Source organism: Euwallacea fornicatus, chromosome 39, assembly GCF_040115645.1.
Source record: "Euwallacea fornicatus isolate EFF26 chromosome 39, ASM4011564v1, whole genome shotgun sequence".
Classification (NCBI taxonomy): Eukaryota; Metazoa; Arthropoda; class Insecta; order Coleoptera; family Curculionidae; genus Euwallacea; species Euwallacea fornicatus.
In genome coordinates this window covers 895,001-921,334 of record NC_089579.1, presented here as the reverse complement: position 1 = coordinate 921,334, position 26,334 = coordinate 895,001, and the positions used below count along the sequence as shown (strand labels likewise).

The window sequence follows — 26,334 nt, the reverse complement described above, 5'->3', positions numbered from 1 at the left end:
TAATGTTGTTATGTTAAATAATGTTATTTAACGTTTCTTAAAACGGAACATGTTTCAGATAGGAATCCGAGATATCAAACATATTGCAAATTTGTATGGTACCGAACTTGCGTTAACCTTTTCTGGTTCTTGAACGGATTACAAATTACAAAATTAAGTAATGACGTCAGATTTGTACTGAAGATGCCCTGGAAAAATAGCGTTTTTCGATGTAATTCCATTATATATTATAAGATAATCTTCGTAATAATAAACCGCTTACTACTACATATTGATGGCAATAAAGTCTCGACCGTGACTCCTGAGTGATATCGCCTTTGTGAAGACTGAAAAGAAAATTGATATCAGTCGCGTTTGATTATTGTTTAGCTGTTGTTAAGCCTTGGCCGTCAGAATGGATGAACTGGTTTGTGTGAAGGACTTCGAGGATTTGGCATACAAGCTACTACCAAGGAATACTCTGGATTATTACAGGAGCGGAGCGGGAAGGCAGGAGACTTTAGCAAATAATAGAAATGCGTTTTCCAAGTGAGTTTATACATAGGCGAGTTTCTCAGTGTATGCCTAGTTGGATAACGAAGTTTTTTGGATAAAATGCGTTGTTTTATATTTCTATATTTGTTAAAAGTTCATAATTGTTAATTTGATATGGGTTCAAGTGAACCGTATCTAGTCATGCAATAACTGCGCGGTCATTATCTGGGTAATAGGTATTATACTCGTTTACGTTCAATTTCCATTTATGGATGAATGGACCGAATACCCACCAAACCAGCAACTATCTTGAAATTTCTAGGTATAAAATTCGACCAAGATGTTTACGAAATGTGGCCAAGAGAGACGTCTCAACTACAATTCTAGGAGAAAAAATATCTATGCCTGTGGGGATTTCTCCAACTGCCATGCAAAGAATGGCTCATCCAGAGGGAGAGTGTGCCAATGCACGAGGTACCTTCTTAAATATTGTGTTTTAAATCGATTTGACATGTTTCGAACCAAATCTATCAGCTGCAGAGCACATGGGTACAATTTACACTTTAAGCACAATCGCCACTAGCAGCATAGAAGAAGTCGCGGCTGCGGCGCCGAGAGCCATCAAATGGTTTCAACTGTACATTTACAATGACAGGTAGTACAGCTTCGCTGATTGGAAGCCCCCCATATGTTGGGACGCAGCGCATTTTAGCTCTCACTAATAGCCGGTAACGTCGTCTTTCGCTTTGATGACCGTTTGAATTCTTGCAGGCACCAATTTATCACAAAGTTCGTTTGTAAGTTTGTTCCAAATCTCTTCAATGACTAATCTTAGGGCTTCAAGGCTCATTTGAGGATTATTTCCTGGATATCGTTTCATTTTACATCAAGCTAATTCAGGTGCGTTCAAATCAGGGCTGCTTGAACGTCAACAGAGTGTGTTAATATTATTTTCGCCAAATTATTGTTTTGTTAAAGGGCGGAAAGCGCCGTTTGGTTGAAAAATGAAATTTTTGGACACTGTACGACTGACGAATGCTCGGAAGTAATTGGCTAAATAAACAAAGCGGACTCTGGTTCAATAACTCCAGCGTTGGCCAGTTTTTACCCTGCCGTTAACGTTATTTGTCGACGCTGTAATAGTTGTCAGATTTGAATTAATATGGAAAAAAGTTCTGTAGTATGGTCGAGATCAAACCATCGTCACACCGGGCTGACGCCGATGGAAATGCTGGACGCCCTCGACCCGACGAACCCGGTTTCGATCCGAAGTACACATACCAACTTTTTTTCACATTAAATCAAATCTATTAATTATTACGTCAGCAGCGAATTGAGCCAGAACGCGCTTTGTTTATCGACTTAACTTTTTTATAATATCCGTCTATAGTTCTCAGCACGTACAGTACCAATTATAAACTCCGTCCGACCAAATCCCTTGGTAGACATGCATCCCCAAATCGTTTGCTCTTCGGCAAACTTAAGGGTTCGTTTTAAACAATCTTTGCGAAAGGCTTCTTGTTTTGTTCGTATAACTCTCTAAGATAATCTTCTTCCAATCCTCTTAAGTCCGTGAAACTTTTCATATATCTCATGTTAATCGATTTCTTCTTTGGGTAGCTGTCACAAGTGGCTTTTCTTTGATCTAATGAAAATGATAAAAAAGGATTAAAGAGTGACACAGTTTGTGGAAAGAAAAGTACCTGGAAAAACTAAGTCTGGACTTCGAATGCATCAATTCTCGATAGCACTCTAAATACATTTAATGAAACAACACATTCCTCGTTCCATCTAGAAGCGATTTCGCGCAAAGTACTGCGTCTCTGCTCTGCACATACCGTGCCGTTCTAAGTTGTACCCTCGGTAGAATATGGTCTGAGGTGTGAATTTATTTCCCAGAAATGAAGAAGGAAATGTAATTTTTCATCATATTTAAGGAAATTCAAAGAAAAACGTAGCAACGGTTTGAAAATTGTCAATCATCAACCGGAAATGGCGGACAATGTCATAATGACACAGGTATAATGGAAATTAAAGGAGTACTGGTCGTTGTCGATCTTGTTAGGGAAAAACATCTACAGGCCTCAGAAAATACCGTGCGAGACTAACTCACCCTCTTTTCCTTTCGTAACTTTTTCACAAATATCTTTTTTTCACGTTCAAAAGCCTCATTAAATTGGGGAAAAAATACTACTTTTTGACGTCTGTTCATTTTTTTAATCTTGCTTACGTCATCGGTAGCACAAAATGGCCGATTTGGAACAATTGAAGCACGGATCTAGTGACACCTTAAATTAAGGGTCTTTCAAAACTATACTCAGTGACGCATTGTGATTCAAAATCTATTGATTAGCCTTTAACAAAAACAAATATAAATGTAAAAAATGCAATACAAACTCAGTGAAATGGTACGTAAACAATGAAAAAACTTGTTTGTTGATAGGAAATTGATTTGTTTTCGATTTCGTGCTCAAAAACAGTCTTTGATGATATTTATTTATTTATTTAATTTTAACCGAAACTGTTTATGAATGTGGAATCGAAAACAAACCAATTTCCTATCAACAAATAATTTTCTCATTGTTTGCATACAGATTAACTGAATTTGTATTGCATTTTTTACCAAATTTATACGTGCTTTTCAAAAAACTAATTGATAGATTTCGAATCGCAATACGTTATTGTATGTAGTTTTGGAAGACCTTCAATTTGAGATGCCACTTAACAGGATTTTAAAAAATTGGCCATTGTGCGGTTCCGGTAACGTAAGTGATAAATAAATAAATAAATAAATAAATGTCAAAATACGGTATATTTTGTTTTACTCAATGTTGCTTTCCAATTTTGAAAAAATAATAATGCGTTGAAAAGTTAACGGGGGATAGTTCGACAGTCGGACCGTACTACATAACATGCAATATTTCTTGAAGTTTGTCCTATTTGGTGTTTAACAACAATTTCATTGAATAAGTTGTTTACGCACTGCATAAGCATTTCGAAAATGTAATTCGTTCAAACGCATTGACAATTATTCACTTTAAATCATCGGCAAATTTAAAGATTATGATGCGTCCCAATATACGGCACATTAGTGCTGTTAAGAGTTTCTTTTTATTTGTTTTTTTGCAATGATTTCAGAAATGTGACTATAAACCTGGTGAGAAGGGCAGAGAAGGCGGATTTTAAAGCTCTGGTGCTCACTGTTGATACACCATTTTTCGGTCTTAGATTGGCCGACATGCGCAATCGATTCAAGTTGCCCCCATACCTCAGGTGTGTAACACTTTTGAAGAGTTAACTTGAAGCCGTAAAATTTTTCCAGGTTGGCCAACTTTGACGGTCAAAACTCTACTCAAGTGAACATTAAAGGCAAAAACACCGAATCGGCTCTTAATAATCTGGGAAACTTATTCGATGCTTCCGTCGAATGGGCTGATATCGAGTGGCTGAAATCCATTACTCATCTCCCTATAATACTGAAAGGTATCTTAACTGCCGAAGACGCTGCACGAGCCGTTGATGTAGGTGCAGCTGGAATCTTGGTATCCAACCATGGAGCCAGGCAGGTCGATGGTTGGCCTGCATCGGTAAATTGTTGCAGTTAGACTACAACTGAGAAATTGTTAACTCGACGAGAGGAACGTTTACAATCATCACATTTCTAGATCGAGGCTCTTCCAGAAATTGTTGACACTGTAGGTGATATCTTGGAGATTTACGTGGATGGCGGGATCACAGATGGGACTGATGTTTTCAAAGCTTTGGCACTAGGAGCGAGAATGGTTTTTATGGGTCGACCAGCGCTCTGGGGACTGGCGTGCGGCGGCGAGGACGGAGTCAAGAAGATACTGAGTATTCTCAAGACTGATTTTGAATACACCATGGCCATTTCAGGTAAGATGACGTAAGAAGAAGTATGTGTAACAAGAGATTTGTTGTGGGGCAGAAAGTTTGGCGGATTTCAGTAGAAAACAAATTATTTTTAGGATGTGCCAATGTAAACGAGATTAATCGTTCCATGGTGGTACACGAGTCTTATTATTCCAAGCTGTAAGGGTCCAAGGATTGTGCCATAACATGTCTTGCCACATATTTTAGCTTTTTATGTTATATTCTGGGCGTGCTATATTTAATTATGGAAGTAGATTTAATGAGTTTTACTTCCGACCCTCTTCCATAAAATACCAAGTATATCGTGTAATAATGTAATTCTAGCCGAGCAGTACATTGAGAATGCGAGATCGGACGATTTTAAAATTTAATTCGCCATTGAAGTTTTAGATATTTTATTGTGTTGTGTTTTGCAGAGAAGTTTTATACGTTTTCTTTATAGTATTTACTCGTACTATATTGGTATGATCCAATAATAATAAATAAAGTTATCATTAAAAAATAACTGGTGATAAAGGAGATTTCAGTTTATTGACAATTTGGCGAACGTACATTTGTGGTATGTTCCGATTGTATCTGGGACCCTTTTTCGAAACAGTGACGTTATTGGCTACATCCAAACGTTCATTGGTCGCAATAAAATCCTGGAGTTTCGTATTGGTGGAAGCTGCACGGTCGTTTGCTCTGCGAGCAAACGCGCTTCGGTTGGACATTCGATAACTTTCGATCGCATCACAGTTCATTTCCGACTGCGGCGCAAGAAAGGTTAAAATCGACGTACGTAACGACGTTGGGTGTGTTGTGGTCACAGGAATCCGTGCACAGAAATCGTCATTTATCGTGTTTTTATAGTGAATATGCAGCTAAATTTTGTAAAAATGGTAAGTTTACGCCAAGTTCAATACAATATTTGTTCGGAAAATAAAAATATAGCTGGTAAAAACCTCAAAACATAAGATCAATGACCATTGGGTGGGTTTACATGATCGTTTCGGCGCTAAGCTGAGACGTACGACCTATTTTTCCTCCTCGTCGTTCTTGTACGGTGCAGCCTTGACTGTCGGGCTAAGTGTTGGTGGTATAAGCTTTGTTTTCATTTTGGCCTGGTTGCGTTGAATTTTCCTGGGCCTCGGGCCTGGGTTTATGTTTTACAGTTTTATTAAATTGTGGATATTTCATTTGGAATCGTATGCATGATTCTATCAAGGTAATTTGTGAATTAAAACCGTGTCTGGACCTTTGGAATTCCGAGGGATGGTGTTTTGTTTTGACGGCCATTACGTAAACTTTGTCATTTTGACATAGGTCAAACGGCTTTTGTTTTTAAAATTCCGAGAATTAGTTGTTTATTAATTGATTATTGTAAGTTTTGTAATAATTATTACTCAGTGCTGTTAGGGCCAAGTTGTTGAATCGTAACCGAAGCTCGCTCCTGCCAAACCCAGCTCTCCTATATGGAAAGACACATATGGAATTTGTACATAAAATTGCCGTTTTGACAGTAACGCATTTATGAACGTCAAAATTTACTAAGACAGGATTTAGTGAAACTAAGTTTGACCTCCAATTCGGCCTAACTATGAAGAGAATTTCCTTACTTTTATATAGTTATTGCTTGATCCTATCGATCACTCAAATCATTCCTGCTACTAAGGAAGCCACCATCTATTTAATTATTTAATGGAAGATCACCATGGAATCTTAATTTTGGCCACCGTGTCCCCTTTTCAAGCAAATCATTAAGGTACTGTTTAACTGCAAGTTACTTTCCATAAAAATGTTTGGAAGAAGCCTGAGAAACGGTCAGATTCTTGGTTTTCACCAAGGAAAGGTTTTAACCTTAAGCGAGCAGACTACTGATCTAAACCTTCCGCTTGTTTGAAAGGTATGCAAAAATTGTCAATTTAAAATTTCCTTGATTATCGCAATAAAAAAATTTAATAATTACTTGTGCTCACCACGTGTACAAGGGTTTATGATCAAACCAATCATGATTTCAAGATACTCAAAAATTGCTAGAAAACTGCTTGTATGGAGAGGTGATTACATAAACATAACATGATTTTTTTGGTTATCGGTACATAGCATGTTGCTGTTTAACACTTTTCTCATTCATGTTAGAACTATGTATATGAGCATATAACTGAATAGCATATTTTTTGATATTTAAAACTTAAATCTGGAAATAATTACACACATGTTTAAAATTTAGGGATATTCCAAATTTTGCCAATAAATAATTTTATTAATGTCGAACTGAGCATTGAATTTATTTATGATAGTTATTACCATCTCAATTTGTCGAATTTCACCCTACAAGACCTACATGAAAGACGATTTACAGGTAACCATAAAGAACGATTCAAAAGGATGCGAAAAATAAATTGTAGTAGAAGGAATTGTTGCAAACTTCAAAAAGCATTAAAATTTTAAGTTCAATGTGGAACGTGTCCTTTCCCTGCACTTATGTTGGTTCTACAACGACTTTCCAAACCCAGGATCAGGTTATCCAAATTTTGCTGATCAATCTCATTCTAGGCCTCTTAGAGAGCTTGAAATAACCGATTTCGCTCTTGAAATTTGTTCTGTTTCCAAGAAACCCTTCCCTGAAGCATGTATCAAGTATGCCCGATCAGGTCGAGAGCATTGAAGTAAGCGCGAGCGAGTCTAAAACTTATTATTTTCGCTCTTCCAGGAAATTTCTAGTGACTGGCAGTGTGTAGAGGGGCTCTAAGGTAAAATCCGAACCTATGACGTTTCTGTATAGAACAATAACAAGTTCTAGAGGATCCTTAACAAAATCACATATTGATAAAAAAACGATTTAGGAAAATGAGATTGGTTTTATGACCGATTGGAGTTCCCGCCCAAAGCACGGCCCTTTGTAGCCGCAAATTTCTACGGGTGTTGAATTCGACTTCGCATACCAGGCGACGTCGGGTACTCTTCGAGTATCTGGACGCAAACCGAACCGAGACCAAACAAAATGCCTCTCCGTTGATCAGGTTCTCATACCACACGTCCTTGGGCTCGTGCCAGTCGAGCGGGGCGATCTCCACGGCTTTGAAGGAAGCGCCTCACGGACCTTTTGGAGACTAAATTACCCTCTCCCCATCTCCTGTAGATGTCCTGGAACAGCTATATATTATGATTAATGTTTCATCGCCTGGACCGCAATCGCAGTGTCATTTTTTCGAACTTCTAATCGGACGTAACGGTCCATGCGAGGAGTGGTCGCCCCCTTAGGCCGACCCAAATATCCCTCTCGCATCCTACCACTCACACGATAGTGCGGCCAGAGGGGAGAGATGGCGGTCTACTGAGTGGTTCCCCTGGCATCGACGATATCGACTTGCAATGGCTCAACTTCAAGCATTCGCACGTTTCGTTTTCGTATAGTGTAGAGACCTTTGGAACGATGAAAACTACAACGATCGAAGGACAATGATCGATCGGTACCCAACGAAATAGCTGCAGTACACGAATTCGTATCGTCTAACTTAACGCTGTTTTCCATATGGTAAAGAAAAATTATTTTATGGAGGACCGTTCACAAACATCCTTCATTCGTATATTTACATTAACAAACGTTGTTGATACCGCGATACGCTGTCTACATAACTGTGAAGCAGGTGGAGAATAGATAGAGATGGATGGAGAAAATTTGTTAATACAGACTTTTAACGTCCCCATATTTGGAGCACGTGTGCACACAAGCATGGGAAAATGCTTACATTTTCTCCCCGCTCTAAGTTGCTCCCCGAAAGGTTGCAAATTCACGTTTCCCATCAAAGGCGCCTCCTCGCCGTGGCCGCAACAGCTTGCTAACAATCGTCAATTAAAGCCAATTGGTAATTGTCAGTTCAAATTATAATTAAAACAGAACAAATGCCAGGGCAAAGGCGATTAAATAGACTGCGGATGAAAGCTAATTACTTAATTAAGCCTGTGTAAATTAGCAGTCGCTCAAGGACTTCAGCAGACGTTAGAAGATAAGCTCGCGGTGCTGAGTCCCCCTTTTGACAATCTCTCCCCAAAAACGCGTAGCGGTTCCGGTCGAATTTGTATCTTCCGCGTTCTTCAGGATGTGCAGTCAAGTGCTGACCAGCTTCAAAGACTATTTAAGAGCGGTCAGGTGCCCATCTCCAAGTCTATTGCTATCGGGTTGCTGTGCGAAACTGGGCGTTTAAGGAGCAGCGCTAGAAATTCAGAGATTTATATTTGCTTGCGGGAATACCGTATGGGCACTGAAACATGGTCAATTTTCTAATGCCGAAGCTCACCTTGACGACAGAAAGTGCTAAAAGAGCGCCGGTCACATACAGGGTGATCCATTGGGAACGGGACGTGGCGAAACCCGAGATAGAGGACGCCGAAGTGTGAGGACTGGATCCAACACGCCTCGTGCCGATGTTGCGTGTTTCGCATTTACAGGGTGTTAAGGGCTGAAATTTTACCCTAAAATTCCTTAATAATTTTTCGTGTTTTTATTAGAATCAACACCAAAACTGGTGCGGCTTTTGTGAAATGCGAAGTAGGAATTTTGATCTAAGTTTCGCGTAGCCCCCAGAGGGCGCTGGCTGTAACCCGACGTTTCGGCATAATTGATCATATTTTCTTATGAGCGCACGAATTTTACTCAATATGATGGAAAGATCGCCTATTTTGTCTGAGAAAAGGTATTCCCGTTTAATCCCCGCATTTCTCGTCCCATATGGCAGATACTTTCTCATTTTCTCCCCGGGGAACTCCACGTGTACCATGAGCTTTTTGAGAAATTTCGAACGTACTTCGCGTGTAAATATCAAAATTTTTTCCCTGATAGATTAGACAAGGGGGCGACTAAGGTGTCCTGCTAGATCGCCCCTGTCGGCTTTTTCATGCCGTTATCTTTAGCATCGGATGCATTTAAACAACCTCAACAAATGCCTCCTCAAACGGCCGGAAAAGCTCTTGAAAAATTTGATTTGGGGCTTAACCGCTGTTAGGAAGTCGATGGGGCGCAGCTCGAACATTTAACAGTATATACTGAGTTATAGTAGCTCATACTGTTATTTTTTGAGCATTGATATGTCCATTGCTGTTTCAGTTTTCTTATTTTTGTTTTTTTTTATGATTTTCTCTAAGTAGTCTAAGTCCCTGAAGTAAATGTCTCAAAGAGCTCGAAAACGCCATGGGACACGTGGTGTTTCACAAGGAAAAAAAATGAAAAAGAGCATTTACCTACTACACAGGTAACCCCCGGTATGTGTGTCTGTTACGTCGAAAGACACAGAGGAAAAAACGATATTTGAGGAGTCTCGGCATTTTCACGAGGGAAATTTCCCTGAATTTTCATCGAATTTGTGCGGAAATTTCGGACCTCCACGTATGTTATGCCGCATCGAATTGAAGAAAATTGAATTTGTTAACCGATTTAAAAACTTTTTCTCCCTTTCACCCTCCCTCTGTTCGTCATGATTTGAGAGATATTCAGTTTCTTCATACAGGGTGTTTCCCAAGTGCGGTACATAGCTTCAGGAGCGTATCCTCCGGCTAAAATTCATGAAATTTTGCAGGGTTTGAGGGCTAGCAACGGTGCGTATTCCACGCCAAAAACGGTGGCTGTTGCGCAACCAGCGGCGCGCAGACAGGATGATTGCTGGATGTTTTAAAGGAAAAATGTGGTACGCCACTGTTATTTTCCAATAGTTTGTTCCTTCTTTAATTAAGTGTTCGATTTGGTGGAAGAAGAAAGTCCCTCGACTTATCTTCGCAGGGCGCGCCGGCTTCGAGTAAATAAATAAAGAACGTTGCGGCTGAATTTTTTCATTTTTTCGTTCTTCACCTGCCTGTTTTATGAAAATCTCATTGAAGTGTCTCGAGTAGTTTCGGAAACGTTTAAAAAAAAATTATTTTTTGAAGAACTTTTCACACCCTGTATGCGCGCAACGAGGCATTCCTGGGATGTAGTCTGCGCAACGAAGTTACCTTCATTTTAGCTGTAGAATGCGCCCCCGAAGTCATGCACCGTACTTAGGAAACGCCCTGTGCATCTACGTGGAGTGCGGGAAGTGGCACTTTACAAGATGCCGAAGCAGTTGGCGGAAAGCGGATTTCGGCCAGTAATCGAGCGCGTTTAGACGCAAAATTTTTCCCACGAACGAATGTGCGTCAACTTCACTCTCTTCTGCGAGTTCGGCTAAGTAGTACCCTGCAGGGCAACCGAGTACCGAACGAGCTGAATTATTATTTTTTTAAAATGCCCAATTTCATCGAAGTTTCGCACGCCGCATCTGTAAATGAAGGTTTTCGCACGCATTCGCACTTCGAAAACTCCCACTGTCCTCACATTTTTTTAAAAATCTTTTGAGAAGATCTCAGTGCCACAAGTATGCTCAGGGTGCGGGCGGCAGCTCTGGTGTACGATTTTGACTGCTTCTCGTGGCCTGAAAGAGATTTTCCTCCCTCTTGGAAGAAAGCTACCGCCCGGAAAAGTCCAGAAGAAAATAGATGAAAAGTCGTCCTGAACTAGATTTTCATCCCTTTCACCTCCTCAAGCCTCCCGCCTTTCATTTTGACTTTTGCTGCAGCACTGCGGCAGCAAAAGCAACCTGTGGACTTGGAGGAACGGGCAATTTGAACCTCAAACAAAACCAACCCCGTCTGACCCTCTTTGCCAGCTCAGAAACCCCATTTGACACGTATCGACGTTTCGTTAAATTACGTTAACTGGACGGAACCGTTGTTCCAAGCCGGAATTCTGAGGGCGAACCCTTCGGCCCGGCGGGGCCAGGGTGGGACGTTCCAGACCCGGATGGCGCGTCGGCAGGTGCGCCAAAATCGACGCTATTTTCGAACATTCAAGATGCACGAAATCCATCTGGAGCATCTAAAGAACATTAATAAACATCACGTCAATCCAGAGTGATGATTATTAATACGCATCCAGTTTCGTCCTGGCCGAGGCGTTCGCCGTTAGCTCGTTTCTAATTTAATAATGGTCGCACGTGCGGTAATACCTAGGTATCCGATTCGGGATCTTAATGCTAATTCCGAAGATTATTATTAGTAACTCGTTTATCTGGAACGCAACTCAATGTTGAATCTTCGTCATCCAGACATCATCCAGACGCCGAAAACGGCGTTCGAATGTCGCGTTTGCAACGGACCGAATCGCGGCGGATGTTCGGCAAGTGCGTTTGCAAGGTCTCTCTGTGACCTCGTTGGAACGAAATAGGTAATTACCTGTGACGTAAGCCTTGGGTGGATTCTAGACGTTTTTACCGAATCACGTTGGAGGAACGAGCAGAGAACGTAACGATGCTCGTTATACCAACGAGCATTGCACCCGGCGAACGTTTAAGATTATTCGCAATTCCGACGTTAGTGAAACTCAAGTTCTCTCTCCCGTGGAAAAACCAGGTCAAGCATTTCCCGGAAAGGCCTTCAAAAGATTTTCCCGCAAATGCGACTCGAGTGTTTGCTCTAGCGGCAGTATGGTCTTCAGTTATCCCTCCTCGTGTTTTAAGAGCAGCTAATTCGAGGGCTAAACGACCCAACGCCCGCACAGGAATCGACGCGTCCGAGGGCCGGCTCGGACCAGTTCAGTTGTCAAAAAAAATCGTCGATTTATTGCACCATTAACTGACCATGACCCTTGCGCTTTTCAGATATAAACAAGCGAATTTTGTCCGAGAATGGACGGCGGCAGTACGAGGGGATCAACTGGTGCGCTCTCCAGCGGCGGCGAAAGCATCACCGGACACTCCATGCATCACTCGCTTTCGACCCCCGCGGGGGTAGACGGGGGGGCTCGTACACCTCCCTCGACTCCCAAGAAGGGGAAAATGCTGGCCATTCGAGTTCAGATGCTGGACGACTCCATCACGATATTTCAAGTGCAGGTAAGATGAGTTCAGATTTGCACGTAAAAATTATCGAAAAATTGAGGTTCCGTGCGGGCTGCGCGCGCGCACAGGGGACTCCTTAATGCCGTTTTGGCGTTTCGGGGGGCGGTTCAAGTCAGTTTACTTTTAAAAAAGTTCAGATGCACAAATGTCCGCAACGGTCGAAATTTCTCGCTCCGGGGTGCTGAAAATCGTTATTTTTCCATTTCTCAGAAAACGCTTTAGGTACACGTTAGTTTCAATTTCGGCGCGTCGGCAGGACCCGAAATCTGCTATTTTAATCAGAAAAACAACCCTACGCTCGTCCAGTAGCGCCCCCGGTATTGCGCACGAGAAAAGCGGCACGCCACTGAGGTTTTCACACGGAAACACTCTTTCTGATTAGCTCGGACAGTTCTACGCGTAAAAGGCTCCTTGCGCTTTCCTCGTTAGACGAGCCGTCCTTAATTTAAACAATTAAAACCGACTTAATTAATTTGTTTATTTTAAGCGTTTCAGGTAAGTCATTATTTTACGTTAAATTATGTTCTACGTGTATTTGGCAGTTTTTCCACCGCTTTTTTACCAAATAACGCCGAAGGAGAGGCACCCAGGGATGGTCATTAGCTGAGCAAGAGAGTTGCGATTTTTTTTTTTTTTTTTTTGAATCAAAATACTAGATTTCATGTCATTATACAGGGCGTCCCCGAATGAGGGGCCAGCGCTTGACCCCATACGTCTTGGTCAGAAATGTGTCGATTCATGGCGACGCACTTACATAGGAAATTGTCTCCTTCTGGAGATGCGAGCTCGCTTTTTTTGAGTTTTGCAGATAACTCGAAAACGGCTAGACGGTTCGCTGCGAAATTTGGCGTCTAATCTCTCTGCTTCTCGGAGCTCGTTGCAGTAAAACCACCAGGGGTAGTGCTGCAAGGCCGAATGTTAAACATACCAGAACCTTTTTATTCGTCCGTGCAGACGGCTGGCTTTTTTTTTTTCAATGAAATTCCCGGTCAGTTTCGCAACTCCTCTATCTCCTATCGAATTTTGATTTAGAACCTCCGTTCGACGAAAGAAAAATCGAAATCGTTGATAATGTCAGCCCCTCTTCAATGGCCGCCTAGATCTCCAGATCTAAGTCCGTGCGACTTTTCCGTTTGGGGTACGCTAAAATCTCGTGTATATGCCGTTTCTAGCCGAAACGAGGACCATCTAAAAAACAGAGTCTTGCAACCAGCTGATGGAGTTCGCATTGACTCAATGATGCTGCGAAGAGTGAGTTTTAATTTTTTTTCGACGTGCGAACTTCCGCACTCAAAAACGGGGTGGTCGCGTCGGGCACTTATTGAATTGGGGTGTTTCACTCCACGCTACCTCAAGGTGATGTCGTAGGTTGTTAGGAGGCCTCGGTAAATTTCGAACACGGCGACTCACCACGTCCGGAAGACGTTCGATGGGCTACAGGTCCGGCGACCGTGCAGGCCAAGGCAGCATTTCCAATCGTGCTTCTTCCAGGTATTGTCGAGTAATGTGTGGTCCTGCATTATCCCGTTGGAAAATGCCATTTGGTGAAGTTTGCACGAAGGGCACTAATACTGGCCTCAGAACGTGGCGACGTGCGTTTGGGGTGCTTGGAACGAACACAAGAGAAGATCTTACGACCAACTCATATCGCACCCCACCAGGTGTCAAGGCTGCGTGGTGCCTTTCACAAAATTGCAAATTTCTTCTTTCGCCTCGGCATCGTCTGACTCTTCCACGACCATCATCGATCCATAAGCAAAATGGCGACTCGTCGCCGAAGACGATGTTGTTCCACTCACGACTCCAATCAAACGCAACTCCAGGCCGACCTGCACGCCTGGGGCTGGGCGGCCGTAGATTTGGGCGGTACGAACGCAGCCCAGAAGAGGAATCGTTTGATACTCCATCATGAAGCCCTATTTTGCCTCAAAAGACTTAATTATTAGTGCTACTGGGTGGTGCATTTCGTGCGTAAGCGAGTGTCTATCCCCATGAATCGGTATAATTTTTGACTAAGGAATATGTGGTTAAGCGTCGACCCCCTCACTCTGGGACACCCCGTACACACGAACATGATCTCTGAGAAGTTTCGAAAAGTAATTATTTATGTGCAATTGGACAGGAAAATTCCATCGCCCCACAGCTCGAGTACCGAGCCGTTCCGCATATATGCTTCTCCTCGTGAAGCGACCTGAGGCGTCACACCTTTGGAGTATCGGCCCGGCGCTGAGATGCACCCCGCACACCTGATGACGTTCGATAGGCGGTAGTCGATACACTTCGAGCATTCCACTTTCATCGGTTTTTGTTTGCTCTTTGAGTTTTCCACTATCAATTCCGCCATCCTCCTCCTCCTCATCATCATCATTCTCCTCCTCATCATCATCATTATCCTCCTCCTCATCATCATCATCATTATCCTCCTCCTCATCATCATCATTATCCTCCTCCTCCTCATCATCATCATTATCCTCCTCCTCCTCCTCATCATCATCCTCCTCCCCCATTTTTTTCGTCTATATCAAACGTCTAATGACGAATAAAGCTCTGATAATGTGCGTTTAATCTTATCTGTTGCTGTAGACACTGCGAATTTGTCCTCACTCGTTGGGCTGATTTGCTGTGTGCCCGGCTCAATGTCGTAAAAGCAAGGTCGGCAGCCTCAGGAGCGTCAGTGCGTCAGGACTTAGATCCCTTAAAGCGAAATAACGAACGGAGCCGTTGGCGAGTCGGCACATTTGATGAGTCTCGCACAAGTCCCCATGAATGGGGTTGATTACCATACAAGACGGCGACCGAACAATGATAAACACTGTTTACACGGAGCGGAATTATACGTTCCCCTTTGACGCCCCGAATTGATCAGATAACGAAATCGCCTCGTCTGATGAAAATTTATCTTGGCGGGGGATTTCCCTCGTAGTGGAAGTTCGATTGGAATTTAAACGAGTTCCCTCGGTCCATTCCCATCACGCACTCCAACGATGTTGGACCGACCAGCGGTCGCTACCAGTGCCGCTCGCGTCTCGGGTTACATAATCGTAGGGAGGGCACTTGCCGCTCGTCCTACCATCGGCGGCCCGGTACCGTTCCCAGCGATTGGAAACAATGGGGGAACCCCACTCACTAATTCAAATTACCATTGAGTAAATCGAGGCTCTGCCAGCGCAACGTTCGCTTATGCATGACGAAACTGAAGGTGTGCTGTTTGCTGTTCGGATAGGCGGCTTAACAGGCTCGTTCAGAACATTACGAATCTATGGGTCACGCATATTTTTAATGTTGCTAATTGAGCAAACAACAATTACACGTTTGTTTGCTTTTTGTGCTGAAGCGTGAAAACGGTCGTTCCGTAATGTGTGTTCGCAGCTGCCGCCAAGTCCATTTGGAATTTTTTTAATGGAAGGAGAGCGGCAACGATTCGGCCTTGATTAATTGATCGCGGAAGTTTTTGATGTCAAGATTGATTGTTCAATTGGTGGCAGTTGAAGAGCGGGCCGCCGCCCGCGTCACGTGCCCCGGAACGCCCCCGCAAGCGGCCGCTCAGTTGAGGTCGACGGGAACTAAGCGGGACTGCCCCCGTCTCGCTGGCGCAACGATTCATCTCCGTGCACGTGCAGCTTCGTCTGCGACTCGAAGCTGTCTCGAGGATGGAACAGACTTCCGAGACCCCCCCGAGGCGGAGACATTATCAAAAAAAAAAAAAAAAATCGTCGACGTCCTCAAGAAAATACGTCCAATTTTGTCTATTTCAATTCTCATTTCTACCACTGCGTGGGCCATCCGATTTCTCAAAACGTTTCCTGTTGGGCGGTCACCGCCCCTTTCTACTGACTCTCCTCTTCTAAACGAAGACGAAAGGCATGACGTACGTGGCAAATCCAGAGCCGTACCTCACCGTTTAAGGCGGCGGGACTGAGGCCGCAACTTCCGTCCTCATACAGGGCGTCTCGAAAGAAAACGGGCGAGGTCGCGACTCAGTGGTTCATGAACAAATTTTGACGGACTGAGATCCGAACGAAATGATAGTTTTTCGGACCGCCGGGCGGGCGTGAAAGTCGATTTTCTTCCCTGAGCTCAGCTCCTGCTTCAGGTGTCAACTCCCGTAATGGAAATAGAACTGCGATTTGTGGATGGGAAACATCTTTCCGAATTTGATAGATGTATGACTGGTCGATTTCGAAACGATTTCCAACCGAAGGAAAACGGAATGGAAAATTTGAAAAATGCGAGTTACGTATTCGTCCGTGTCGCTATGCGTTGTCCCGCGATCGTCCACATTTCGTCTTGCTGCGCTGTCCTGTGCGGACGTGCCTAGTTTCGCCGTTGCTTCACGGGCGAATGGTGCCCCCGTGGTACCCAGCGAAAGGGGACAAGACTGAACCGCTTAAATACTTCAGCAAGTTCTCTCACTGGTGTTTTTGAATTCCCTTCAACACTATACAGTACGTTGCGTCCTACATTTCCATCGAAGACTTGTAATATTTTAATAATTTTAATAATTTTTTCTGCTTATAAAAAAAAATCAAAACGTCCTAAGTTATCTTCTAGATATTTTAATTCGCCGCGATTGCGCATGTCTCTATCAGGACGACGCGCACTACTGCTTCACTGGAGTTCTTGTTGCTTTGGATATACAGGGTGTTGCCTAAGCACGGTGCGCAACTTCGGGGGCGTATTCTATAGCTAAAATGACGGTAATTTCGTCATATAAACTACGTCCCGAAAATGCTTCGTTGCCGACATACAGGGTGCGAAAATTTCTTTAAAAAAATTGCAATTTTTTGAAGAAACTTTCGCACCCTGTATGTCGGCAACGAAGCATTTTCGGGACGTAGTTTATATGACGAAATTACCGTCATTTTAGCTGTAGAATACGCCCCCGAAGTTGCATACCGTGCTCAGGAAACACCCTATATAATCCAAACACGTGTGCAAATTCGCCATTTATTTTTAAATGATTTCAACTGAAATTGACACTTGCTCATTGCCACCAATAATCACTTTTATTGCACTAGAAAGCTAATTTGCAATAATCACACTCGTAGTATAACCGCTCACGAAAGTGACGCGGAAGAATGATGAGATTTTAACGGTCAAGGGCGGTTATGTCTTGCCCCTTCGCGCTGGGCGTCACGTGGACGTCACCTGTCCGTGGCGTCAGGTGTCTCCGTCTAGGGTAATGCAGTAGAATGAGATGGAATGGAGTGCAGATGACTCCGGAATAACGCAAATGGCCCCCCGATGACGCAGGTGGCCGCGCAGCTTGTATTGCTCGAATTTTTCAATTTTTTTCCAGTTTAAAACTTTTTTAACATTAACTTGTCATACGTCATTGAACTAAAAAATTTTTTTATCAAAAAATGTAAAAAAAGTATCGAGCTCTATTTAAAACTCTGAAGTTGAGACCTGGAGCAGAGGAGGTTGAGCAAAAAAGTCAACTTTGGCGTTAATTAGCAGTCTGATCAATATCATTTTATTTAATTTTTAGTTTATAAAGTCCGCCTATGGATAATTGAGTTACAACTTGGCCATTTTTTTAGACACCTTGTATATGTTGATACAATGAAGAAAGATGGTTACGCGCTGTGGGGTAGATGGAGATAACGAACAACGTGATCCCCTAACATTGGCACAGTAGCGACAAATCAGTGCGGTAAATGATCCGAAGCTTCAGAAAGGGCCGGAGATAAAAATTTATAATTGAACAGGTCTCTGTGTAGATCGACAGATCGATTGGTAATGTGCAAGTCGAAAACGACTTTGACACTCTTTAACAGAATTACGTAAATATGACTACCAAGGTAGAGAATGTAGATATAACACGTAACGGTGTCGACAAAGTAGTTTGCGAGAGAGTAGTAAACTACTCCGAAAAGCCTGGAGCTGCCGAGTGCTCCAAATCGCAATACACGCGATTCCATCTTTGCTCTCGGCGGGTAATAATAGTGTAATTCTTTCCCATTACCGTGATAGATAGGTTCGCTCTCTCGCTATGAGAAACCAGTATATCGGATCCGTAAGGCTCGATGTAAAGTTTTCGGCCATTGCACAAGTTAAATCACGATAACGCCCGCACTCCCTAAACAACATAGAGTTGATATACGGAGAGTTAGAGCGTTCTACCGAACAAAACTAGGGCAGAACTCCCGGACGTTAACGCCCCAGATGAACCTCATAACTGTCTTTTGAATAATAGAGAACGTTTTGAATAGTTCAGAAGAGCGCGAGCCCCAAAAGCGGTTAATTACATGATGTTGATGCGATCTTCATACCGATGATACGATCCGACGATCTCGAGGCACGCCTGACGGGTAATTTAAAATTCAAGATCAATAAAGATCGGACGGGTCGAACAGGAACCGACGGAGGCCCCGCCGCGTGCATCATTCATCCGCAAGTTTCCTCTCTCTCTCTCTCTCTCAAAGTAAACCTGAGAAATCTGGTTGATCTGAGGGCACATGTAGCCGGATTGAGGTGTACACGGTAACTGTCACATCTGAGTCCTATAAAATTTCGTTCGTAAACATCAAATTATCATCGATTGAAATCCCACCATGGTCTAACGGCGGGAAAGTTGCACGTTTATGCGGCCAATATCAGTACCATGCCACTAGACTGGTACCATCGGTAAAAAGAACCGAGGTGAGGCGCTTCCGTGTGAGCCCGTCGAGGTGCGAATAAGTCCAGTTAATCGATGTCCGTCTAGAACCTTAAATGTTAAGTTTTTACGGCGGTTAACAGGCAACAAGTTCTCCAGCATGGTTAGCCCATTCGAAGGCTTTCGCGAGATCACAGAACACAGCCGCGCATGTTTTACTGCCGCTCAGACGGGAGCGGGGGTTCCCAAGAAATAACCATTGAGCGTCATTGGTACCCGTGTCCGGTCCAGTTACGAATTGCCGGCGCAATTCGATCGAAAAGTGAGAGCACCTCAACTTATCATGGATGATGAGCCTCTTGGAGGAACGGAGCTGCGCACGAACTCCAACGCGATGCGCTCACTCGCCAGCTTTCAAGCACTCTATCGTGCGACTCACCGACTCTATTTAAACGGCGCATGGTCTCTCCCGGGCACCGGGCGCGGCGAGTTCGGACTGTTTTCCCGAGTCTGGACTCGGTTTTCCATTCCTTCGAAATCAGTTCATCTCAAAACTGATCGTCGAAACGGAGCATGCGCAACGAGAACCTCAAAGCTGACCTTAATTAGCTTCGCGTAAGCTGCTCTCATGACCGACTTTCCATTTGGCCATAAACGAACTGGCAAGAGTTCGAGGGGCGGCCAGGCGGACACTCTGTATAGTTTAAAACAGCCTCCAGTTCACTGAGGAACTTGTCGCAGCCAGCAGTCGGCGGCGCGATCAGGAGAGGTTTGTCTTGCTCGTATGTACTATCGGATATGAATATAAACGCACGCCCACATTAACGCATTAGAATATGTGACACAAGCTATTGATCTATTAACAAGGAGTCTTAAATTGTACACAGGAACGATCTTATTAGAAGTTATATGGACGTATTTGTATATCCCCCCCCCCCCTTACCCTCCTCCTCCTCCTCCCGCGCAGTTCGATTCAAGATTATTATCGTGCAAGTGGATCTTATGCCGATGGTCTCACAACACAGTTTACTCATGCAAATCGAATGTTCGTCCAAAGGTCGACCAATGTCCCACAAAAATTACCATACTCAGCTACTCAACCGCATTAATGAACAGTTCGAGCCCCGTCAGTCACGGAGTGCACTGACTTCACGTTAAGGAAAGTGAGATATACTGAGGGTATTATTGGGGCGTTCGCATCTAAACAATTTTTCGACGTTGCTGACGGAGATGCTCACCGCCGGTTTGTGCCCCTCCGAAGCATGCAGCATAGCAGCGAGGTGACAGCGGGCCGGCCAAATAGTGTGACGTTATAAAACTTAGGATGGGAGGGATCGCATCTGACCCAAAGAGGCGGGTTCGTTGCCCCCGCAGATAGCAGAGACCTCAATCCGGAGTGACAGGGCGTCTTCCCGTAATGCAGTAAGGCCGATATCGCATCGGTCATCAGCCGAAAGGTCAGAGGATCACTGGGAAGCGCGTCCGTTTGGTAGCTGCAGCTCTCTACCACGGAGCAACCCAGTACCAGTAAACCCCAAATCAGACTCGGTACTTTGGACCTTGCATCGGACGTCAGTCAAATTCCTGACTCCTGCTGTCACTTACGGTGAGAATGGTTCGTTTTGATGTCTCGTCCGCCATCAAGAACACGCTCATGTGCGCTTGCAAGGGAAATTAGGCAGCGGAAGGCCAGAAATCACCTCACGGTCATGCGGTCATCCTTCTTACCGGTAGGAATTATCCTCCTTACCGGAGGAGTCATTCTCTTTATCGGAGGAGTCATCCTCCTTGCCGGAGGAGTCATTCTCCTTACCGGAGGAGTCATTCTCTTTACCGGAGGATTCATCCTCCTTACCAGAGGGGAGCGGGAATAATTAATTTATGCTTAAATACCAAACGTATATACTTAAATTCGGACATGTACAGGGTGTCCCAGATCAAAGTGCAAAAATTTTAACCGTTTCTGCTAATGGAATTAACGAAACGCGCATTTTTCCTCTTTGTCCAAAAGTCCGTCGTTTCGGTTCTAGGGCTCTTTCGATATGGGGATAAGATAATTTGCGTTGGAAGAGCCCTTCGAAGGGTTCTCGTTAAATTTGGCGCACAAATATTTTTCGATCGCAGCAGTTCACAAATGAAAAATGAATCATGCAGCCTTGCCATGACGTGGATATAAGGGCCGGACCGTGAACGTTGGGGCCCGCATTTAGTTAACCGTTCGATATTTCGATTGAGTGATTGCACTGCTCGATTATACCTTTAGGAACTTTCTTGTCTCGTGGAGATTTTTCGCAGAACGCGTCCGTCCCATCCCCACATTCGGGGGGCCCCAGAACTGGAACGGAGGGCTTTTGGACAGAAGGGAAAAATGCGCGTTTGTTAATTTCGCTAGTAGGAGCCACGGTTAAGATATTCGCGCTTTGATCTGGGACACCCTGTATATGCTCAAAAACTGTTCGGCTTGAAGACACTCCCATTTCCATTGATGAAATTTCCGAAGTTTGTTAACCCTCGTGGTGTTTAACTTTGAGTGTCAAAAACACCTTTTGGCATTTTCCTCAATGTGTTTGTGTGCGAACAATCCCTGCAAGCCTTCGTCAATTTCCCCAGCGTTTACTTGCCGCCAACTGCCTTTCATCACCCACATTAATAACGTTGCCCGGTCTCCCTCCGGCCAATGTCTCGGCTGGTCGTGCGGCAAGATGCGATATTAACGAATGGCCTCGCACACGCTGCGTGCGGCAGGGCCGCTCCCTCGGGGCCTGCGCTGCGTTTCGTCATTCCAGGTAGCTCTCCTGGTACCACAGCCGATACAGTCATCAATGAAGCGACTGTTGGTTTACGACGAAGAAATCTTGTTTTGTTATTTTCGGAGTACGATAAAGTGGCGTTTGCAGACCGGTCCTGCGTCCTCATTTTTTCCAAGCGATCAGTCCACCGGTAGTTAAATTAGATCGGCCATAACGTTGAACTGTCTCGTTTGAAAAATGTCCTACGCGGGAATTTGTCCTCTATGGAGGCACACTCGTTAAACCTGTAATGGACTGCTTTTTCAGTTTTATTGACGTTTTGGATAATTGTGGTTTATTACCGGCCTTCTGTACTTTTCCGAGCGCCTTTAACAGTACAGCTCCTAGAAAATCCCACGTTATTGCTGTTTGCAGTTATAATTGGCGTGTCTCGCTTCCTTGCCCCCCTTTGGTTTGTCAACCTCCGAGGAATTTCTATAGGCTCATTAGCGGCTCGCAAATTTTCCAATCCGAAAATCGCGGCGTACCGCCGGTAATTTTTACCGGGCTACGTGGATGAGTTCGGTAACTACCGTTCCTCGATATTTATTCAAGATTCGCGTCTCCGAGGAGGAAAAGGCACAACGCCCGCAAGGGGCGCACGCGCACGACGAAGTATCGCACTTCGGTTCCCGCGAGGGGGGCCCCCCGTCGCAATTCAAAAACGCCGACAAGAGTGCGGGCAATTCGTTCATTAACGGCCGTGATTGTTTACGGGCCTAAACGTTACGCGAATCAAATCGCTAATTGCGGATTTGAGTTGCCGAGGGGGGCCCCACCGCGTTACACGGGGAAAACCTCAACCGTGTGCGCGTCGCAACGAGGAAAAAAGGTTTCTCGGCCGCTGTTCTTTCACGGAGGAACAGAAAGTTGTTTATCATTCTTAAGGGGCGAGTCCACTCACGTGCAAGATTCCACGCTCACGTGTTGCACGTGCCGTTCGGGAAGTCGTACGTCTTCGGGAAGCAACACGCGGACTGCTGATGATTTGAGTATGTAAAATCACACGATAACGTCGTATCTTCCACACTGGCTCGGACATGGAGCTGGCAGCGAGCGTATATAAACGTTAAATGTAGGTTTCGCCCACCTCACGGGGACCGGAGCGGTCGGGCAAGTCTCCGAAACCTACGTGCGAGGGACATTGCGCCCGATTAGGTGACTTTGACACAAGGGGAACGGTCACTGTCATCCGTTTTCAATTGTTTCAATGAACTTTTTTCCGGCATCGCCGCCCTGCGACGTATCGAATTCCGCGCCTCGCGCGCGTCGATATCGAACTTGGCAATTTCGATAATCTCGTCAGCTGCGACCGAAAGGCCGGATGTTGTTCCGTTTCGGTCGAGGCGGTCTCTTTCAGGAAACAGCGCGTTCGGAGATCGTTTAGGTGTTTACTTATTTACGGCCGCGACCGTATAACGAATTTTACGAGTTTCAGCCTTTATAAACTCCGGTTCCTGTTTAACAGTTTTAAACTTTCGGGCGCGCTCCGTTCGATCAGATTTCGATATTTACCGCCACGACGGCGGACTTCGTCGCCATTACTCAAGGCAAATTGACCTTTGACGATTTTCTGGGCGTGTTAGTTCGAAAACATTCATAAACATTGTGCTACGAGGAACTTTAACGCAATGAGGCTAATTCGAATCGAAGGTGACGCATTTCGCCCGAACCGGAGCGGGAACCCGCTCATTTTTTCGCCCGCCTGGCGGAGAACCCGCCGCGTACCTTTTCGATTGACTCACGCGGTTTTTTTCGCCCCATTGATGCAACGACTCGAGCTTGCCTCATTTACGGGCAGGCGGAGGTGAGCTATTAACGAACCTGCACGAAAATTCCATAAGAGCGGAACCTCCCGGCAACGCGCATTGCACGCGCTAATCCAGAACTCTCCATGGCATTTTCCGAACTATCCAATTTTTTTTTTGCAATTTAAATCGTCCTTATTTCACTCTAAAAGTAAGCGATTTGCTTTTCCAGGCGAAAGCAGTGGGGAAAGTCCTGTTCGAGCAAGTGTGCAAGCAGCTGCATTTACTGGAGGCAGACTACTTTGGGCTGGAGTATGGAGACCTTAATGGAACCAAAGTAAGCACAGCATTTTATCGCAACCTTACTGAACTTCTGTTCTGTTGTTTAGAGTACCTGGCAGAAGATCGGTGGAATGGTAGTGGAGGAGGGTGGAATAAAGCACAAGTCTTAGCAGTACTTCCCTAAGATCGGGGATCGAATGTCCCCCCACACACACAATGCATCCGAGTCACCCTGGGTGCGTCTGTTCTTTTTCACGAGAACCGGCACCCACATTCTCCCCACGCTCGCATCCCTGAATCGCTCCCTTCACACATGTTTTTGGCGAGATTGTGAACAGGCCCTCTTCATCTTCTATCACCGATAATCTATTTCAACTAGTACGAGCCTAGTCCATTTCCAAAATGTGATAAGACACTAGCAGGTGTTCGTAACATTCTCCTTACACCTGAGGCCAGGCTGTAGCACTATCTTTATGAGACAACATGTTTTTTCACTCTCACGTTAGACGAATCAGTAAACACCCTCGTATCACTTTCTTCATAAAAGCTCACATGCGCGTTACGGGCGTGACACTAGTTTATATTACTTGTGCGCACCTACTAATTGGAATTTGGACACAGCACTAAAAATAATCGGTAAGAAAGTTAAGTAAGTATCACCGTAAGGTGATAATTACATTTTCACGAGACGTTCACTTTGGCCGTTAAGTAACCCACGAAAGCCGGGTTGCGGGCCTTACGTTAGCTTACTAGAACTTTCTTCCTGCCATCAAAGCCTTCCCGCAAGGTCAACAATGTTCAAATACCCTGGAGGTTGGTTTTAGACTTTTTCCATGTACGAGATCTTCGCAAAGTAAAATTTCCGACATTGCACGATTTTTTCATTCAAACACGCACTCCGCAACCGAGGTTTATGATCTCTTTCTAGTCTTTGCTTCCCAAGTAGATGTTTCTTCAGGCTAGAGATAAATCCGGGTAAAACACTGTGCCTACTCAAGGCTCTTTGCAGGTACACTGATAACATATCAAAGTTTGGATGTTTGGTATTAGCTCGGCTTATTATTATAATTTTCTTCTGCGCATAACTTAAAATCTTCTCCTGCGCACATCTTAAACGCTTCTCCTGTGCACATCGTAAAATCTTCTCCTGCGCACATCTTAAAATCTTCTCCTGCGCACATCTTAAACTCTTCTCCTGCGCACATCTTAAACTCTTCTCCTGCGCACATTTTAAAATCTTCTCCTGCGCACATCTTAAACTCTTCTCCTGCGCACATCTTAAAATCTTCTCCTGCGCACATCTTAAACTCTTCTCCTGCGCACATTTTAAAATCTTCTCCTGCGCACATCTTAAACTCTTCTCCTGCGCACATCTTAAAATCTTCTCCTGCGCACATCTTAAACTCTTCTCCTGCGCACATCTTAAAATCTCCTCGACTATTTTAGTCGCTTAATTAGAGTAAGCACGATATGTTGACGCCAATGGAAAAGTTTAAAGTTTTACGAAATACAATAACATAAATGCCGCTCTGTCCCGAGCGAGACAAACATATGAATCATAATCACAAGTTGTATTGCATTATGATTGCCTCAGTTAAACAGATTCATTAAAAGCGTCATAAAGTAGTTTATTATTATGCGAATGATTATGGTGAAACGTGTTAGTTTTTCCGCCTACAGAGGCGTTTCTTCAGCAAGGCTGGTAGACCTATGAAAGGCCAAGTGTCCAATTTTGCTTTGAAAGCTTTAATCGTTAAACGTAAGCCTTTCGCAGGTGGAAAAAGGCTAGTTACCGTCGACGAAATTTTTTAAAAGACCTGGAAGACACATATCGGCATTCGCCATCGTTTAGAAGATGTATTATGCCTTTAATGTTGCTTAGAAATAGACGTTTTTCAAATCTGTCGTCAACCAGTGTATTTCCCCTTTTCAGTACTGGTTGGACCTTCAGAAACCCATCTCCCGACAACTAGGCTTATCTCTGGTGGACCCTTTACTGTACTTCTGCGTCAAGTTCTACACCCCAGATCCAGCCCAGTTGGAGGAGGAGTACACTCGATATCTGTTCTGTTTGCAAATAAAAAGAGATTTAGCTCAAGGTAAAACGGTTCTGGGAAAACGTTCTTGGAATGTGGACTAAATTGCCTCTCTAGGGTTTTTGCAGTGTAACGAGAACACGGCCGCTCTTATGGCGAGCTACATTGTGCAGGCGGAATGCGGCGATTTTGTACCCGAGGATTACCCCGATCACACCTATTTATCTAGTTATAAATTTATACCGCAGCAAGACCACGAAATGGAGAAGAAAATTATGGAAAACCATAAAAAGCACACGTGAGTACATTATATTTCTCGCTGGGTAAAGTTGCATTACTAGGGAATTTCAACAGGGGTCAGTCGCCAGCAGAAGCCGACCTTAATCTACTGGAAACTGCTCGGAGATGCGAGCTCTACGGCATAAAGGTGCACCCAGCTAAAGACCACGAAAACGTAGCTCTGAATTTGGCGGTCGCCCATATGGGCATTCTCGTGTTCCAAAACTATACGAAAATCAACACGTTTTCCTGGGCGAAGATTAGGAAGATCTCGTTTAAAAGGAAAAAGTTCTTAATCAAATTGCACCCCGAGGGTTATGTAAGTGTTAAGTTTTTATGTGA

General features: G+C 44.2%; 2 protein-coding genes across 3 annotated transcripts in view; both read left to right on the top strand.

Moving 5' to 3' along the window:
- The first annotated feature begins 266 nt into the window (after positions 1–266).
- On the top strand, positions 267–4,620 carry Hao (Hydroxyacid oxidase). Its single transcript, XM_066301342.1, has 7 exons — positions 267–528; positions 797–948; positions 1,009–1,129; positions 3,613–3,747; positions 3,797–4,061; positions 4,140–4,368; positions 4,461–4,620. Exons 1-7 carry the CDS (start codon positions 395–397, stop codon positions 4,526–4,528), a joined length of 1,104 nt encoding a protein of 367 aa, XP_066157439.1. The 5' UTR covers positions 267–394; the 3' UTR covers positions 4,529–4,620.
- A 467-nt stretch (positions 4,621–5,087) lies between these two features.
- Positions 5,088–26,334, top strand: part of Cdep (Chondrocyte-derived ezrin-like domain containing protein) — a 48,549-nt gene continuing 27,302 nt past the window's right edge. Inside the window, exons 1-6 of one of the 2 annotated variants that reach the window (XM_066301324.1) lie at positions 5,088–5,246; positions 12,018–12,251; positions 23,628–23,732; positions 25,611–25,776; positions 25,831–26,011; positions 26,068–26,311. In XM_066301324.1, coding sequence (XP_066157421.1) covers positions 12,045–12,251; positions 23,628–23,732; positions 25,611–25,776; positions 25,831–26,011; positions 26,068–26,311 — 903 coding nt within the window. In that variant the 5' untranslated portion in view covers positions 5,088–5,246; positions 12,018–12,044. The remainder of the gene's footprint in view (positions 5,247–12,017; positions 12,252–23,627; positions 23,733–25,610; positions 25,777–25,830; positions 26,012–26,067; positions 26,312–26,334) is intronic. The other variant, XM_066301326.1, reaches the window with a different exon arrangement.

What these genes read in the sequence shown, in the direction of transcription:
- Hao (XM_066301342.1), top strand. Translation starts at nt 395, where the DNA reads ATGGATGAACTGGTTTGTGTGAAGGACTTCGAGGATTTGGCATACAAG. An exon ending in TCGATGGTTGGCCTGCATCG is followed by an intron (nt 4,062 to 4,139) that starts GTAAATTGTTGC and finishes TCACATTTCTAG; the next exon opens with ATCGAGGCTCTTCCAGAAAT. An exon ending in ATACACCATGGCCATTTCAG is followed by an intron (nt 4,369 to 4,460) that starts GTAAGATGACGT and finishes AATTATTTTTAG; the next exon opens with GATGTGCCAATGTAAACGAG.